The sequence below is a fragment of the Rousettus aegyptiacus genome, unplaced genomic scaffold, assembly GCF_014176215.1.
Source record: "Rousettus aegyptiacus isolate mRouAeg1 unplaced genomic scaffold, mRouAeg1.p scaffold_m13_p_3, whole genome shotgun sequence".
NCBI classification, from domain to species: domain Eukaryota; kingdom Metazoa; phylum Chordata; class Mammalia; order Chiroptera; family Pteropodidae; genus Rousettus; species Rousettus aegyptiacus.
The window spans coordinates 29,503,570-29,520,147 of NW_023416306.1; the positions used below are offsets into that span (position 1 = coordinate 29,503,570).

Below are 16,578 nucleotides of genomic sequence, written 5' to 3' on the forward strand. Positions count from 1 at the left end.
ATATACAACTAGAGAATATTAAGTTTTCTGAAGAGTAATTTGGAAATATGTATAAAAAGCATTTAAAATTATATATTCTTGATCCAGTAGTTTAACTTCTAGCAATTTATCCTAAACAAATAATTTGGCATACAAAAATTTTTGAACAGTAACATTCAGCACAGAATTGTTCATGGTAACTTCGAGAACTAAAGAACCTAGTCTGATATGGCAATCTTCAGAGGGTCCGCAAAACTAATAAAAGACAAAATTATTTGAATAAAAGCCCTAGGTTAGAAACATAACGTAGGTCCAGGGAGATGAGGGCAAGCGCACACAAAAAGAAAAAGGTCACAGCACTTGAACGAGGCTAGAAGGGTGGAGGCAGGCAGGTGGGGAAACCACCGACCAGCACCAGCGTTGCTGCTCTCTGCTCTTAGGAACTGCCTAGGACATCATTCTTACCAGAAATCAGTCCAGCTTAAAAGTGAGGAGAAAAACAGATAGGTGTGAATTTTATGTTAAAGAAATAATCAAAGTCCCAAAGAGGCCTTATCAAGCAATAAATTTAAAAAGAAAAGGTACTGACGTCAAAACAGCTCACCTTCTAACTCAGCCTCTCTGATGAAAGCCGACAGGCTTACCTACAAAATACTTCCTAGAAAGGGAAGAGCTTTCATTTTACAAATGATATTTAATAATATTAAATTTTTCATTCTCCTTTATCTAAAGCACCCATTATTACCCAGAGAGCCCACTCCTATTTATACCTTGCTAGGGCACCTTAATACTTGCCAGTGTGGGAAACTGACAAAGTTTGTTTCTAAATTATGATGATGAAGTCTCTAATTCATTTCTCCTTACTATCCCTCATCCATGGCCAACTGAACCCCAAGAAGGTTCAGTACTGCCTGGACTACAGGCCCATCCCAAGGAAGGGGTAATTTTAGATGCTTCGGACAGCTCTCCGGGACTTAGCAGTTGCCCTGGTCCTGACCTAGCTGAGACTAAGGCTTCTTATGATTCTTGAGACCAAGGCTTCTTATGATTCAAATCCTGAGTACCTGGCTTACTCTCTTTCTTGGCAAACTGACCATTTGCCTGGTCCCTCAGAGGTTTTACCTTGCTCTTGCCAGGGTCCCACAGAAAGTAGAGACCAGTCTGGGGTAAGAACTCTCTTACCTGCTTACATTGCTTAAACTGATCAAATGGCAATGACCTACCTGAATTGCAAATCACGACTTGCTCCTAGAGTGTCCTCTGTCATGCTCTGCTCGCTGGTCAGAACACCCATGCACTCCAGTGGGTCTTCCCTCATGCTGACTGCAGAGCCACTTGCTGCTTACTCTCTGGATACCATCTGTGCTGGGTTAAATAGTAACTCCCCAAAATTCATGTCGACCCAGAACCTGTGAATGCATCCTTTTTTTTGGAAATAGGGTCTTTTGCAGATGTATTCAAGTTAAGATGAGATCACACTGGGTTTGGGTGGGCCCTAAATTTAATATGATTGGTGCTCTTATAAGAAGAAAATTTAAACACAGAGACACAAATATACAGGGAGAAGGCCACTTGAAGACAGGCAGACACTGGAGTGATGCGTCGATGGGCCAAGGAATGCCAGAGAACACCAGAAGCCAGAAAAAGGCAAAGAAGTGTTCTTCCCTGGACCCTAAAGAGTAACCACGGCTCTGCTGACACCTAGATTTTGGACTGATAGCCTCCAGAACTGTGAGAGAATAAATACTTGTTGTGTTAAGCCATCACCCTGTAATACTTTGTGATAACAATCCTAGGAAATTAATACACTATCTATAAGAGTTTAACTTCCTCCCATTACCTCTCTCCTATCAGCACCTGCACACCCCAAGGGTATGGCTTCTTCCAGGTTCTAGACCCTTCTGGTCTGCTCTAACACACAGCTAACAGGCCCATAACCAGATCTATGATAATAAAAAGAAATGTTACACCTTTAAATTCAGAAACTATCATCCAAATCAAAAATACTCTTAGCTAAAAGTAACAGAATTCTATAAAAATCAGATTCAAAAATATCCAGACCGAGGTACTAAATAAGAAAAGCTCCACCAGACTGATTCCGAGTTCTTCTTTGCCTTTTTTTTTTTATCACCCCCTTTATCATCATCCCATCTTGAATTCCTGAAGTGCCTTTTAATAGATCCCCTGTGCTGTGTTGTAAACTAGCACCACAGAAGCAATCCTATCCAGAAAGAGGCAGAGAGAATGAGTGAGAAGTGCTGTACTTGGCCCACTGGAAATAGCAATGGATTGGAGTCTTACATTATGTTTGAGTCCAACTTCTGCTTCTTATTGCTCCTTGAACTTGTACAAGTTATTTAATATCTCTGACCCTGTTTCCTAAGAGAGTAGGCTCCAGAAACAAATTGCCTAGATTCTAATCCAGGATCCACCATTTACAATAGCTGTGTAGATGAGCTATTTAATCTTGCTGTGCCTCAATTTTCTTATCCATAAAAAAAAGTATAATAGTATCTACTCCATAAATTCTTGCTAGGATTCAATGACTTAATACATATAAAACACAAGGCACAGTGCCAGTTACACAGTAACAACTCAATATATGTTAGCTTCTACTACTACTGCTATATCTACTATTACTATTGTTACTATCTATAAAACAAGTAATGCTACTTATAGGTTTATAAAGAATAAAAGAGAATACATGTGAAAGCACACAATACAATGCCTTGCACATAAGAAATAATAAATGTGTGTTCAATCTGAAGTAAATAGTACAGTGATATCGGGATACTAAAAAAAAAAACAAACAAACCAAAGACAGACATGTTGGCCAAAAGCCATGCATGCCAGAGTGCTAAATACTCAGAATAGTCAGAAAGGCTGAAGTCATTCTAAAGAATGCCACATGCCCTCCCAGTGGAGCTCTGCCTCAGTGCAGGTGCCTCAGGATCTCAGAATTGCCTGGTAAGGCACACATCAACTAGTCGAGTCCTGCTCACATCACCCCCTGAAATGTACCTATCCACTTTCTCTGTTTGGACACAACAACTCCGTAGAGTACCACCCACAAACAAGTCATGAAGCCTGTGACCCATCACCATGGCCTGGCAGTCTTGGCTTTTTTCTACACCGAAATACTGGCAGAAGTGAACCATAGCTGAGTTCTGCTGCCAAGCCTTACCCAACCTTGTACCTTAAAACATAAAGGGCACTTGTACAAATATTTTATCCTGTGCAGTAAGCAAGAATTATTAATCACATTACACAGGTGAGGAAACTACATCTCAGCCAGGCATGTTCCCCCAGGGGACATCAAGCAATGTCTGGAGACATTTTTGATTGTCGTGACTTGGGGCTACTATGGGCATCAGGTGGTTAGAGGCCAGGTGTCCTGTTAAACATCCTACAATGCACATGACAGCCTTCCACAAAACAGAATTACTTAGTTCAAAATGTCAATAGTGCTAAAGTTGACACTACTGCTTTTTTTTGTTGTTGTTACAAAGTGAAAAGGGAGTAGAGATAGGACTAGAAGAGAAACATAGTACTTTTTCTATTGTACTGTACTGGAAGGTCTAAGGAAGCACAGAAATAGACAGGGAAAAAGGCTCCTTATTTAAATGCTAAAGTGTATATTTAAGGATCAAACAGAAATGATCTCCGGAGGAACAATTCTGCTGGGGAAGAAGAACTCGCCAAAAGGCCCTGTGTCAGCCAGGACTCTGCCCCTTTACCCTAGTTTCTTCTAAGTCTTTGGAGAATATGTGTTTATTTAAGGGATGATTGCCTTGCAAATGAGAGCAAGAAATAGGTAACAGAGGGAGAAACCAAGTGGGAAGGGGGAAAAAGATTTGTGGGCTAATAAGCAAGATAATCCTGGGAATTCCAGTGGACTTGAAATTGTTCATTTTTCATATGGTGCTAAGAAAGGCAGGCTATCTCTCCAACACATAATCATAGGACTGTAGTCAACTCTATAATTGTAAAATATAATCTCATAAGAGATAATTTGCTCATTTTCTTTAAAATTATAAATTATACTTGTTAGAAAGCAATTTTACTTTCAAGCTATTCGACTTTCATTTACTAAATTATTTATACTTCCCTAATATTTGTGTACCCAGAACTGGAGTACACTCATGCTTGTCCTTAAGTACAGTGATGGCAAATAATACTCAGTCCATTAGTAACCAAGCTAGAAATTGCAGTTGATCATTTTGGTTAAAATAGGCAACAAATGCAAAAAAGATAACCAGAGTCTGCCTCTTAAACAAGAATTACATACGGTGTGTCAAATATTGCTGGGTTTTTTCAGTCAAACCAAGAACTGAGGGGAGTGTTATTCCCCAGTGAGGAATTTTAGAACATTCTAGGCAAAAATACATACTGCATGCAAGTGATATGACACCTTAATTAGATTCAACCAGCAGACTGTATTACACTGCGACTCGGAACAATAGTTCTGAGCCAAGATTACAATAAATTTCAAAATCTATAATGTGTGAAATTAAATTCCACAATAATGCATAAAAGTCCTAATTTGAATCAATTTTCAACTTCCAAATACATGAAAAACTAAAAAATGAAATTCAAAGTAGGAGAAACAAAGAATATACAGTGTAAGTAAATAATATTAATTAGGAAGGCTAAATCTCTACTGAACAAGAATTAGATATTTTGTATTATATTCGTTCCACTGCAGAAATATAACCAAAAATATCAAAACCTGGATCTAATATCTACTATTAGGATGTAACACTTTTGAATTATTATATTAAGGTAATTCCTTTCCCCTAAAGGATAAATATAGGATCCACCAGTGCACTCAAATAAATAAATAAAAATAGAGAACACTAAAGTTTGTATGTTGGTACATTCACCTTGTCTTGATGAAACAAAACATTAATTCTTAAGAGCATTAATTCCATGGCTGTCAATGAATGTTACCTTGCAGTAACAGTAAATAAAGGTAAATAAGCAGCATAGAAGTTTAGATCCAGATAGGTTAAAAAAAAAGTAAAGCTTGGAGTTAAGTCTGTAAATGAGGAACACCATGGATATAATGTAGTTCCATTTCAGTAGGGTTTTAATGGTCACTTATTTTAACTTTGTGGATAAGACTACAAAATCTTGGTTAAGTGTATCTGATGCAGACTAAAAATAAATCCAAAATACTTAGGGGTGGTCCTGTTCTATTTGGTTTTTTAATCAACAACTTGGATTAGAGATATTTAAGAAATGTCCAAAATGGCACAATTCTAACAAGGACAGCTGATATTACATTAGATCAGAATCAAAACTCAAAATTTCAACATAGAGAATGCTTAGTAAGCTGAAGCAAACAAGGAAAACTGAATGTAAATAAATAGAAGTCAGAGAACTTATTGCTATTCAGAGCTTGAATGAACCTTGGGAATAAATGATTACTGCAATGCTCTAATACTACTAATGAAGAAAATGAGGACGAGTAAGTTGCTCTACCAGTGGTGACAGCTAAAAGTGAGTAGAAAAGGTAATGCATAATACCTGATATGAATTAGGAACTAATTTGTAGTCTTGGGGATGTCTGGGAACATTCCCAAGTTAAAGAACACAAAAAGAAGCTTAGGATAAAGATCACTTTTCCCTCTAGGAGTCTATGATTCTCTTGAGAGTAGCAACTACAAGGTTGAGAAATAATATTTCATAGTGGTTATGACATTGGGCTCTGAACTTGACTAGCTGGGATCATATCCCAGCTCTGCCATTTACTAGCTATAAAACCTTGAGTAAGTTATTTAAGATCTCTTAGTTTCCTCATCTGTAAGAAAGGAACAATAGCAACTACCTCACTTAGAGCAGAGTCTGGAAAATTAGAAAAGCTCACGAATATTAAATATTACTTTTGTTACAATAAGAATAAGCATGTCAGCAAGCTTTCTATTTTTTATAAGCAACCATGTGCAAGGATCACAAAGATATGAAACACATATACCTCAGAAGGCTCCATCTGCACAGAGGGAAAAAAGGGAGTAAGGAAAAATGCAAAAAAAAAAAAAAAATCAACAATAAAAAGACTGATATAGATGCTCTAGGCAGAAAAGACATCAGCACAACTCAAATCTAGAACTCTATTGCTATACAACACCTACAGGTAGAAAATCAGACCTGAGGGGTGGGCGGGGGAGGTTTTTTGAGCCATGTTTCTCTTGCTCAGGCCTGCTTCCAAGTCTGGAAGTGTACTTTCCCTTCTAATAAAGCTTTTCTTTCCTGCTATAAAAAAAAAAGGAAAGAAAAAAGAAAAGAAACTCGGACCTGGCCTGCAGAAGGCATCCCCCTCTTTCCACATCAGTTTTGGGATTCAAAACTCACCTAAAACTTTATCATTCTACATTTTAAAAAATCATTACTAGCAAACCATATTCAAAAGTATATTAAACCTATTAACAGGATTATACACCATGACCAAGCAGGATTTATTCCTGGAATGCAAAGATGGTTTGACATACACAAAATAATATATGTGATACATTACATTAACAGAATGAAGGAGAAAAAAAACTGTAATGTCAACTGATGCAGAAAAAGCATTTCGACAAAATTTAACATCTTTCATGATAAAAACACTCAACAAACTAGGAATAGAAGAAAACTACCTCAACATAATTAAAGCCATATATGAAAATTCCATGGCTAACATCATACTCAATGGTGAAAGACTGAAAGCTTCTCCTCTACGATCAAGAACAAGACAAGGATCCCCACTTCGCCACTTCTATTCAACACAGTAAAGGAAGTCCTAATCAGAGCAATTAGGCAAGAAGTAAAACCTTATATAACTCAAAACAGAAGAGCATAGAATGAAGTCTCCCATCTATCTCTTTTCCAATTTTCCTTCCCAGAAGAAATAGCAACTACTTCCCCCTCCTTTATTTTTAACGAAAACACCAGTATACTATGTATCTGTTCTATACCTTTTTTTCCTTAATTATATATCTTCGATATCATTTCATATCTATATTTAAAGAGCTTTCTCATTCATTTTTATGCCTATGGAGTATTGTATTATAAAGATGTACTATAATTTAACCACATTTTCCAAAGAAAAAGAAAGCACTAATAAGACTCACAAACACACAAAGAATTAAGAAATGAAGAGGTAGACTAGTATTAAACAATACTGTGTTTCTATACTGTGAGAATACAGACCCCCCTGAGGGGACTAGAATGTCATACAACCCTAAAGAACACCCAAGGCCAGATCTCCAATCCTGACTCATTCATTCACCATTATTAACACCACAGATGTTACTAAATCATTCTTTCTTAAAATGGACCCATTAGCTTTCTAAACATTCCATTTAAAAAATATACTGGGGTGGGGAAGGACAGGGAATCACAGCAGAATAGCAAGGAAAATTCTAGAGGAAAAACAGAATAAGAAATAAGAGGAGGTTAATTCTACCAGACATTAAATAAATGGTATTATAAAAATATAATAATTGAAACAACTACATATAAGACAAGAACTGACAAAAAGATAAATGCAATGAAATAAAGAACTCAGAAAAAGAAATATATAAATGTAGGAATTTAATATACAGTAAAACCATCATTTCAAATCAATGGGAAAATGATGAATTATCGAATAGTGCTGGGACAATCGATTTTTAATTTTTTAATAGATAACTAGTTATCTATTAAAAAATAAAACTGGATCCCTAGAACTATCACAGATCAGGAAGGCTAAGGAGATATGACAACTATATGTAATATAGTATCCTGGAAGAATCCTAGAATAGAAAAAGGACATTAGGGAAAAAACAATGAACTCTGAATATGGAGTTTACTTAATAGTAATGTACCAGTGTTCATTCCTTAATTGTGACAAACATAAATGTTAATAACAGAGAATATTGGGCGAAGGATAAATGGGGACTCTGTGCTATCTCTGTAACTTCTCTGAAAATCTAAAACTATTTTAAAATATAAGTTTTATTTAAAAAGAAATAATTTGAATCTCTCCTACATTAATTCCTGGTGAACAAAGAATTAGTATTTAAAAATGTAAAAATAATAGAAAAAAACATGGGGAAAAAATTTAAATCTATAGATTATAACACACAGGATAAAGTGTTCATTTCCTTGGGAGGTTCTACAGCATGGTAGTTAGACATACAGGGTCTAAATCCAGACCACCTGTGTCATATCCCAATTCTTCCAATGATTAGCTGGATAACTTTAGGCAATTTACTTTCCCTCTCTGTTTCTCTTTCCTCAGCTTTAAAAAAGGTACAATAATAGTACCTACATCTTATTGGACTACTGTGAAGATTAAGTGAACTAATCCATGCATTGTACATATAGCAATACCTGGCACACAGTAAACAATAAAAGGTAGCTATTATTATTATTCTTTATTATAGAAGGGTTCTTATAATTTAATAAGAAAAAGATCAACAACCTCAGAGAAGAATGAGCAAATGCCATGCACAGGCAGTTCACGGGGAAAGGGGAAAAAAATATGTGTGTGTGTGTGTGTGTATAAACATTTAAAATAAGTTCAAACTCTCTGATTATTAAAGACATGTGAATAAAATATCGGATGCCAGTTTTACCCATTCAATTGACCAAAGATACAAAATTTTGATAAATGACAATACTGAAGAGCAGAAACACGCACTCTCACATGCTGCTGGTGAGAATATAATTCAGGGAGAAAATGCTGGAGTGTCACAATCTGATAATACGATAATTTTTCAAAAGTCATACCCTATGATCCAGCAATTCTACTACTCAGTACATATGTCCAAGGAGCTATGTAGAGGGATGCTCACTGAGCATCATTAATATTAGTGAAAAAAAAACCTAGAAAATAACTGAAATGTTCAAATATTCAAGAGAATAGCTAACTATACTATTCATAAAAATGAATTAGTGTTATATGTATCATGGCACATATTACTGAGTAAAGAAAGAAAGATACAGAATAATATTAGCATGATATCACTTATGTTAAAAAAATACAAAATACTATAAATATAAATAAAAGATCTGAAAGAACCAAAGTAATAATAGTATTTACCTACATGAAGGTGGCAGGGTAGGGAACAGATACTAAAGGAGAGGTCGAGCAAACTTTAGTTATCTGTAACATTTTCATTCTTTATACAGAGAATGTTTTTATGCATTATTTGTTTAATTAATTTTAATATTAATTTTAAAAAGTGATATATGCAAACTTAAAATAAAGGAAATTTCACAATACCCTGCAGACATAAAAAAAATAATAAAAACCTATACATGCTTCTAAGTACCAATATGAAACAATCTTCAAAGTAAAGCATCAAATTTAAAAAGGAAGCAGGAGCAAGGTCCATTAACTGTGTGCATTATGTAAGTGCAAAGACATATATATGCACATAAAAGTTTATATAAATACAGATAATTCCTGCAAATGTATAGCATAAATTTCTAAATAGTATTTGTCCCTTTAGTATTTGTTCTGTGGGCCATACAATCTCTGATACAATTATTCAACTCTACCATTGTACAAAAGTAGCAATAGACAATACATGAACAAACAGATATGGCTGTGTTCCAATAAAATTTTATTTAAATACACAGGTTATAGGCCAGATTTAGCCAGCAGGCCACAGTTTGCTAACCTCTGTGATATCACCTACCCAAGAAGACTGACTGAGGTTTTCACCAATCTTTCCCGGCTTTCAGCACTCTAGCAAGGAATAAGTTAAGCTGCAACACAGATGCCTCACTATTCGCACACCTGTAGAATTGTGCGTTATGCCACTTACTTGAGTCAGGGTCGGTAGGAATGATTTCTTGACAGATCAACTATACTTTCTAATAGGATATGACAAAGATATGTGCCCCTCTCACTCCCCAGCCAACTACCCCTTCTTTAACTTGTCCCTAACACCTAGATATTACTTGAGAGTTGAATGCATGCCCTCCTGCCAAGTACTCTTCTTACATCATTTCAACATGGCAAATCAAAGATTACAGCCCTCTATAATCATCACTATAAAGAAGAGATACAATTATTCTAAAATCAAAGTTTATAGTTAGTAAATCCATACAGTGCCTTGTTTTGTTTTACTAGGTGTATATCCTCAGGGTACATAAAAGTTAAGTTAGACTGTTCAAAATCAGGCAGCTTTATTGAGACTCTTGCATGGTCAAGGCGAGTATTCAAAACTTTTCCTGGATAAAATTATTACAGTCATCCTTTATGGCAAAATTTCTTCCTGCAATTCCCAAATACGCATCACCAAGAAGTATCCTTAGAAGGTTCAATGTGCACAGGATGAATACCAATTCTAGCCCCAGTTATACTGACAGTCACTTTTGTCCTCATTCAGCATAGCCATAACTTAGGGAAATTTCCAGGGAGAAAATCCCCTAATTTACTAATAACTTCGCTGACAGAGATTACACTGATTGAGGGACTACCTAAAGAATATGTAGGATCGAGCATTCATTCTTCTTGATTGGTGGTCTTCTAAGGTGGGGCATGTACACCCCAGCAGGTCTGTAAGAGGACATGATAGGGTATGGGGAAGACTATATTAGGACTTCTATTTATATTCATTTTCTATCTAAAAAATAAGACAGAAATTAAGCTTTGTTAATATTTAGCACATAGATTGGCACTGGAACCTTCGTTAGTCCCTATATAACCTATATGAAGTAATCTTCCTGGACTGGGACACTGACACATGACAGACGACAGTGACTCCATCTTGCACCGCCCGCCGTCTGTATACTGTGAAGTATGGAGCCCAGTTAAATGGATTTGCAGATTACAGTATCTGGTTTAACTAAACTAAATCCTCACTAAATAGCCAAGTGGCTTAAGAAGATTCTTGCAAAGAAACCACAAATTAAAGCTAAGACTATGCATACAAGCACAAGCAAATAACAGAGCTAACACTTCTACTCCTATTGTGAGCCCATCAGCCAAAACACAAGATTAGAAATGATCTAATCAGATCTAATAAGTTGCCTCAAAACTTGAAATTATTAAGACTATTTGAAATAGGCTTATGCACATTATTGTTAAAAGTGAACCTCAAATCTAAGTATATATGGCTATGTTACAATCACGATTACAAGATTTTTTAAAAACCACAATCCAAAATAGGAAAACAATGTCAAATTACAATGTACACCTGAAAATTATATAAAAGTATTAACCAATGTTACCCCAGTAAACTTAATAAAAAAATATTTATTAAAAAAATAGGAAAACAAATCTCTCCAACTTTTTTAGTGATGGTTAGTCATGAAACCACAATAAAGCAAATTCCAGGTGAACTGAATATTTAAACATCAAAAAAATGAAACCATAAAAGTAGAAAACATGGGAATTAAAAAAAGTAATCTAAGTAGAAAAGCTTTTCCAAATATGACAATAAAAGACTGATAAATTTGACTCAATAAAAATGAAAAACTCCTGCATAGCAAAAAAAAATCTTAAGCATAAAGATCACAAAAAGTGATACACTGTATTTAGAAAAATAGGCATTTTCATGCTATTGTTGGTAGCTGTAATAAACTGATAGAATTTCACTGGGAAGCAATTTGGCAACATCAAAATTACAAATTCACATACCCTTTGTCCCATTAACTCTTCTCTAGGAATTTACCTACAGATATATTCACAATGTACAATATGCCATTTTGGAAATTACTTAAATGTCCATTAACCTAGAACCAGTTAAATAAATTAAGGCATATTACACACTGACCTATGCAATCATTAAAAAGAATGAAGAGGTTCTGAGCTAGGTATGAAATGGTATGAGCTCCAAGACATACCGTGAGGGAACAAAAACATGATGCTGAACAATGTTTGTGCTATGTTACCATCTGTGTGAAAACGCTGGGGGTGGCATAAAGAGATAAAATATATAAATCCTTATATGTGTATAAACTAATCAGAAAAAAACACATAAAAATCTGATATACACTTTGTCACTGGGTAAATAAACCTCATGCCAATAAATTTGAAAAATTAGACAAAATGGACACATTCTTTATGTCCAAAACTGAACTCCTGATTGTCCCTGCTCTACTGAGTGTCTTTTCCATCTCAGCTGATAGCAGCTCTACCTTTCCAGTTGCTCAGGTTACTTCCCTCATCCCATCCATAAGCAATCATATTAGTTATGCCTTCAAAGGACTAGTTTAGTCTAAACATATATTGTGTAAAAAATAATATAAATAGAGCCACGTTAAAATGAAGTCAGAAGAACTTCTGCCTCGGCAGTCTCATGCTTCAAGCCTTTGGAATGTTAAAACAGGGCAAAATAAGCTATGGACTGGGCCTAAAGCAACATTGTGTCCCAAAGAACTGCTTGCAAGAGTAACAAGAAAGGAGATATTATGACTACTGGATTAATGGCTGCCAGACTGAAAATTAAAAACATTGTTTAGAATTAGCATCACTATGCCAGCTTATCTGCACCAATAGAAATGTCTTCCTCTACTGATGTAACTGTTCCCTTTCCCTTTCTCATAAATATCCCTTGCCTTTGTCTCAGCTAGAACACTATTTGGGTTTCTGGCCAAATCAGTGCTTCCCAAATAGCTATTCTTTTGTTTTTATCTCAAATAAATACTTGTTACCTTTCACTCTGAGCTTTTATTTTTAGGTTAACACTCCTGACTATGATGGCAGTTATGGAAATCTATATATTAAGTAAAATCTCTTTTTTTCTTTTTTGCTTTTTCTTTATAGCTTTAATGTCTTAGATATTTCATAACAACTTTAAAAAGGACAAGACTTGGGAAAACTGGCTGTTACGGTTATATCTAGAGATGGAAATTTGTCTAGTGTTCTTTATACCATCCCTGTATTTTCTAGGGTTTCTATAGTAAATACATAGGACTTTCACAATGGGAGAAGTAACAAGAAAGAAAAGAAGATTGGCTCGTGATCTACCACAGCTAGGGCTCTAGGGTTCTGTGAGCCACCGTAAGAGTTGGAGGAAAACATCCAACAGATGGGCTGCGAAAGAAAGAAAACGGGCCCATGAAATCTTCAAACAGGTATCCAATAAGAGCAAAGGAAGAAAACAGAGAACTGATTCAAAAAGAAAAAATTAGTAAACTGAATCTAGATGAATCATAGGTAAGAAATTAGAGGAAAAAAACGCAGAATCTTAAAAGGGTGATCATACACTTGGGAAAGAGAATTCACACAAATCACAACAGACAAGCTCCCACTGCCACAGGAGGCCTCCAAGGGGCACTATGGCAAAGCTTACTGAGAAGAAAGACAAAAAGAGGAAGGCACTGGGATAACCAGGGTGCTATAAGAAAGGGGTTTCCCTCTGCTACCAGAGTGGCCCCTCAGCTTGTGAGCAGGCATCGCTCCAGCTTAGGCCCACATCCCTATCTACAGAGAGATAGCTGAATATCACCTCGCAGAGTAAAGCAGAAAAAGAAGTGGAAGGGGAAGATACAGGTATGTCCCTGTCACCCATAGGACTAGAAAGAGAAATGTCATTCATACTGGCTCTCATCTGCTACTGGGACAGGTTCTCTGCAATGAGAAGGGAGGAAGAGATTGATGCTAGGTTTTTTCCAAGATCCTCAAACACATAGTCCCTCAGGCACTTTGTCTCTAAGACCTGAAACTGAGAGCCAGCAGTCAGTCAGTCATGTGTCCTAGGAACTGCTTTAGCACTGGAATGGAACCAGTTAGCCACAGCCAGGTTAACAGGTCACGAACAGTGCAATTCCCAGGGTGGGATATAGGAAAAACTGTTAAGTCGAATAGATTTTAAAAACTAAAGACTGAACTCAGTGCCCTTCAACTCATCGGGTAGGCAATGGGCCATCTGGGACTACCACTTTCAACTCTGTTACTTCCCAGAAATGAGAGTTGATTTAGGTGGTATCTCTGCCTAAAGGGTATTAGAGACCCAATGGTCCAGCCACATAAAACTTCTGACCAATTCTCCCCATGCTTCTCCCATCTTATGCATCTGCTCATACTGTCTATTGTACTAGGCATGCTCTCTCCCACATCCTTTCTGAAGCACTTCTACCCTTCTTTTAAAGCCCTGCTCAAACCTCTAAGATGTTCTCTCATATCTCATGCCCACTCGCTCCTGTGTTAGCCTCAATTATATTCTGTTATAAAATGGCATCTCTGACTCTTTGCCCTTTTGAGATAGCCTTGGATCTACCTCCAATGAGAAATAAGGCCCTGGTGGACAGTGATCAAGTTTCACAGATCTTTGTTCATGCCTTTCAGTATCTCATACAAACAAGACCTTAAGAAAATATTTGGTAAACAGAACTGAATTTACGCCCTACTTAGAGGGGCTGCTCTACTAGTCTGACCCTGGTTTGCTATAGACACAATACAGTGCTCTTTATTTCTCTTTACATATCTTTTGTTAGCTTGCTTTGAACATTAACCCTTTAAAAAGAATTTTACTATTTTCCTTGCCACGTGACTTTTTTTAAATGATATCACTCATGTAACATAAAATTCACCTTCGTAAAGTGTACAATTCAGGGGCCACTAGCATATTCACAAAGTTGTGTAAGCATATTTAGTATGTTTTCATCACCCAAAAAGAAATCCCATACTCATTAGTAGTCACTTCCCACTGCCACTCCACACTCCACTCCCCACTCCTGTAACCACAAATCTACTTTCTGTCTCTGATACACATGACTTTAACAAAGCTTAGAGTACTCTTAACTGTGGTTTTATTATACCTTAAAGCCAAATTCTTTCGTCAAAAAGAAAGTTTCTCCTATTTTACCATAACACAAAAGGAAAACGTGGCTCAACTCGGCAACTGACTAAAGTATCATTTCAGGATACAAGACAAGAACTCTTACCAGGAAAATCATCTTATATGTTTATTTTCCCATCTGTTTTTGTTTTGAGCTTTTTCTTCAAGAAGTATAATATATACATAGAAAAGTACACATATCATAAGAGTACACTTTCATAAGTTTTCAAAAACTGAATACATATACCCAGGTCAAGAAACAGAAGCATCCCCTGCCCTCCTTCCAGTTACTACCCACCTCTAAAGAGTAACCACTATCTTGACACTTCTAACAGCATACATTACTTTTGCCTGTTTTTGCCCTTTTATGAATAAAAGCATATAGTATGCCATAGAGAAAACTTATACATTAAAATTCTATACTTTGTAGTACTCACCATAATCTTCTTGTACAAAGCCATGACGTTATCGTCATCGAATGGTAGAAAGCCACACATAAGTACATATAAGAGTATGCCCATGCTCCAAACATCTGCCTGAGGAAGGAAGAAAAATAATTCCAAAGAAAATTTAGAACATATTTGAGAATGGCAGTACATATAACAGAATCACAGAATCTTCACAGAGCTGGAAAAGAGCTGAGATCATCTAATTAAACCTGCTCATTTTACAGATAGGAAACCTAAAGCCCAGAAAGAAGGCTTGTCCAAAGTCACCCAGGCCACCCAGGTAGATCACCTGATGTCCAGTTCATTGCACTCTCCTCTAACACTGGATTTTAACGCTTTATAGAAAATAATTTCCGGTTGGTTGGGGTGGACTGGGCACAATAAGGAAGGAGATGAGGCCAGGTGTCTGATTCTGAAAGACAATTCTACAGTGCTACTGAGGGTTTATTACATATGAGGGTTATGTAAACACACATGAGGATGTCAAAACAGGTCTTAAAATTTACTACTGATAATCTGTAAATGTGATAAGCTGCTCTGTAAAGTCCTCTCTATGTAGACAAACCTTTATAATAAAGTTCAATGATTGACTTTTCAAATAGAGAGGCTAGAAATTAGCCTGCCAGCACAAATAGCAGTACAAATCTCAAAATTCCAGAAAGGAGCTTGACCTTTATATAAGATATCCATGTGCCCCATGAGTCATAAGTACTAAATACTTATTCAAGCAGTATTTGTCCTCAGTCAATAATGATGCCAGTGTTGGCTGAGAAGTCACAGCTCCCACCCTCATTTGAGCCTTAGGAAAATTTTAAGAAGTAAGAAGGGCAGCATCTTTTTTTACAAAAAAAAAAAAAAAAAAAAAAAAGGATGATGGAAAGTCAAACTAAAACAGACAAAAAAAACTTTAAAATCCCATAGGAAAATCTCAGATGCATTCATTCAAACCAGCAGGGCCTCATCACAACCCTCTAGGAATCTTGTGAGCATTAGGTATATGACTATCACTCCTTCCGGGGGACTGGATGGAACAGCGGAAAGAGAACAGGCATGCAGTCAACCCTCATTCAGTTCAAATCTTGACCCATAGCCACTAGTTGTGCGATCCTGTGAAGGCATTTAATTTCTGAGTCTCGATTTCTTCATTTCCTTTATCTGATGAAATGGAGTAATAGTATTCGTTTCAAAGAATTTTTGTGGAGCTTAAATAAAAACTATAAAAAGTATCTAGCATGTAGAAACCTTGTACACTGTTATGGGAACGTAAAATGTTGCTGTTACTATGAAAAACAGTATGGCAGTGCCTCAAAAAATTAAATTATAGCATTACCATATGATCCAGCCATTCCACTTTTAGGAGATACACCCAAACTAATTGAAAGAAAGGA

General features: G+C 36.2%; 1 protein-coding gene and 1 non-coding gene across 2 annotated transcripts in view; both read right to left on the reverse strand.

Moving 5' to 3' along the window:
• The window catches only part of MELK (maternal embryonic leucine zipper kinase), a 64,711-nt gene that overhangs the window by 32,177 nt on the left and 15,956 nt on the right, over positions 1–16,578 (reverse strand). The window contains exon 8 of the mRNA XM_016130454.2: positions 15,179–15,277. Within this exon, the coding sequence (XP_015985940.2) occupies positions 15,179–15,277 (99 nt within the window). The remainder of the gene's footprint in view (positions 1–15,178; positions 15,278–16,578) is intronic.
• LOC118601156 lies at positions 13,605–13,727 on the reverse strand. The gene has a single exon (XR_004950241.1). It is a non-coding gene; the product is annotated as a small nucleolar RNA SNORA54 (small nucleolar RNA).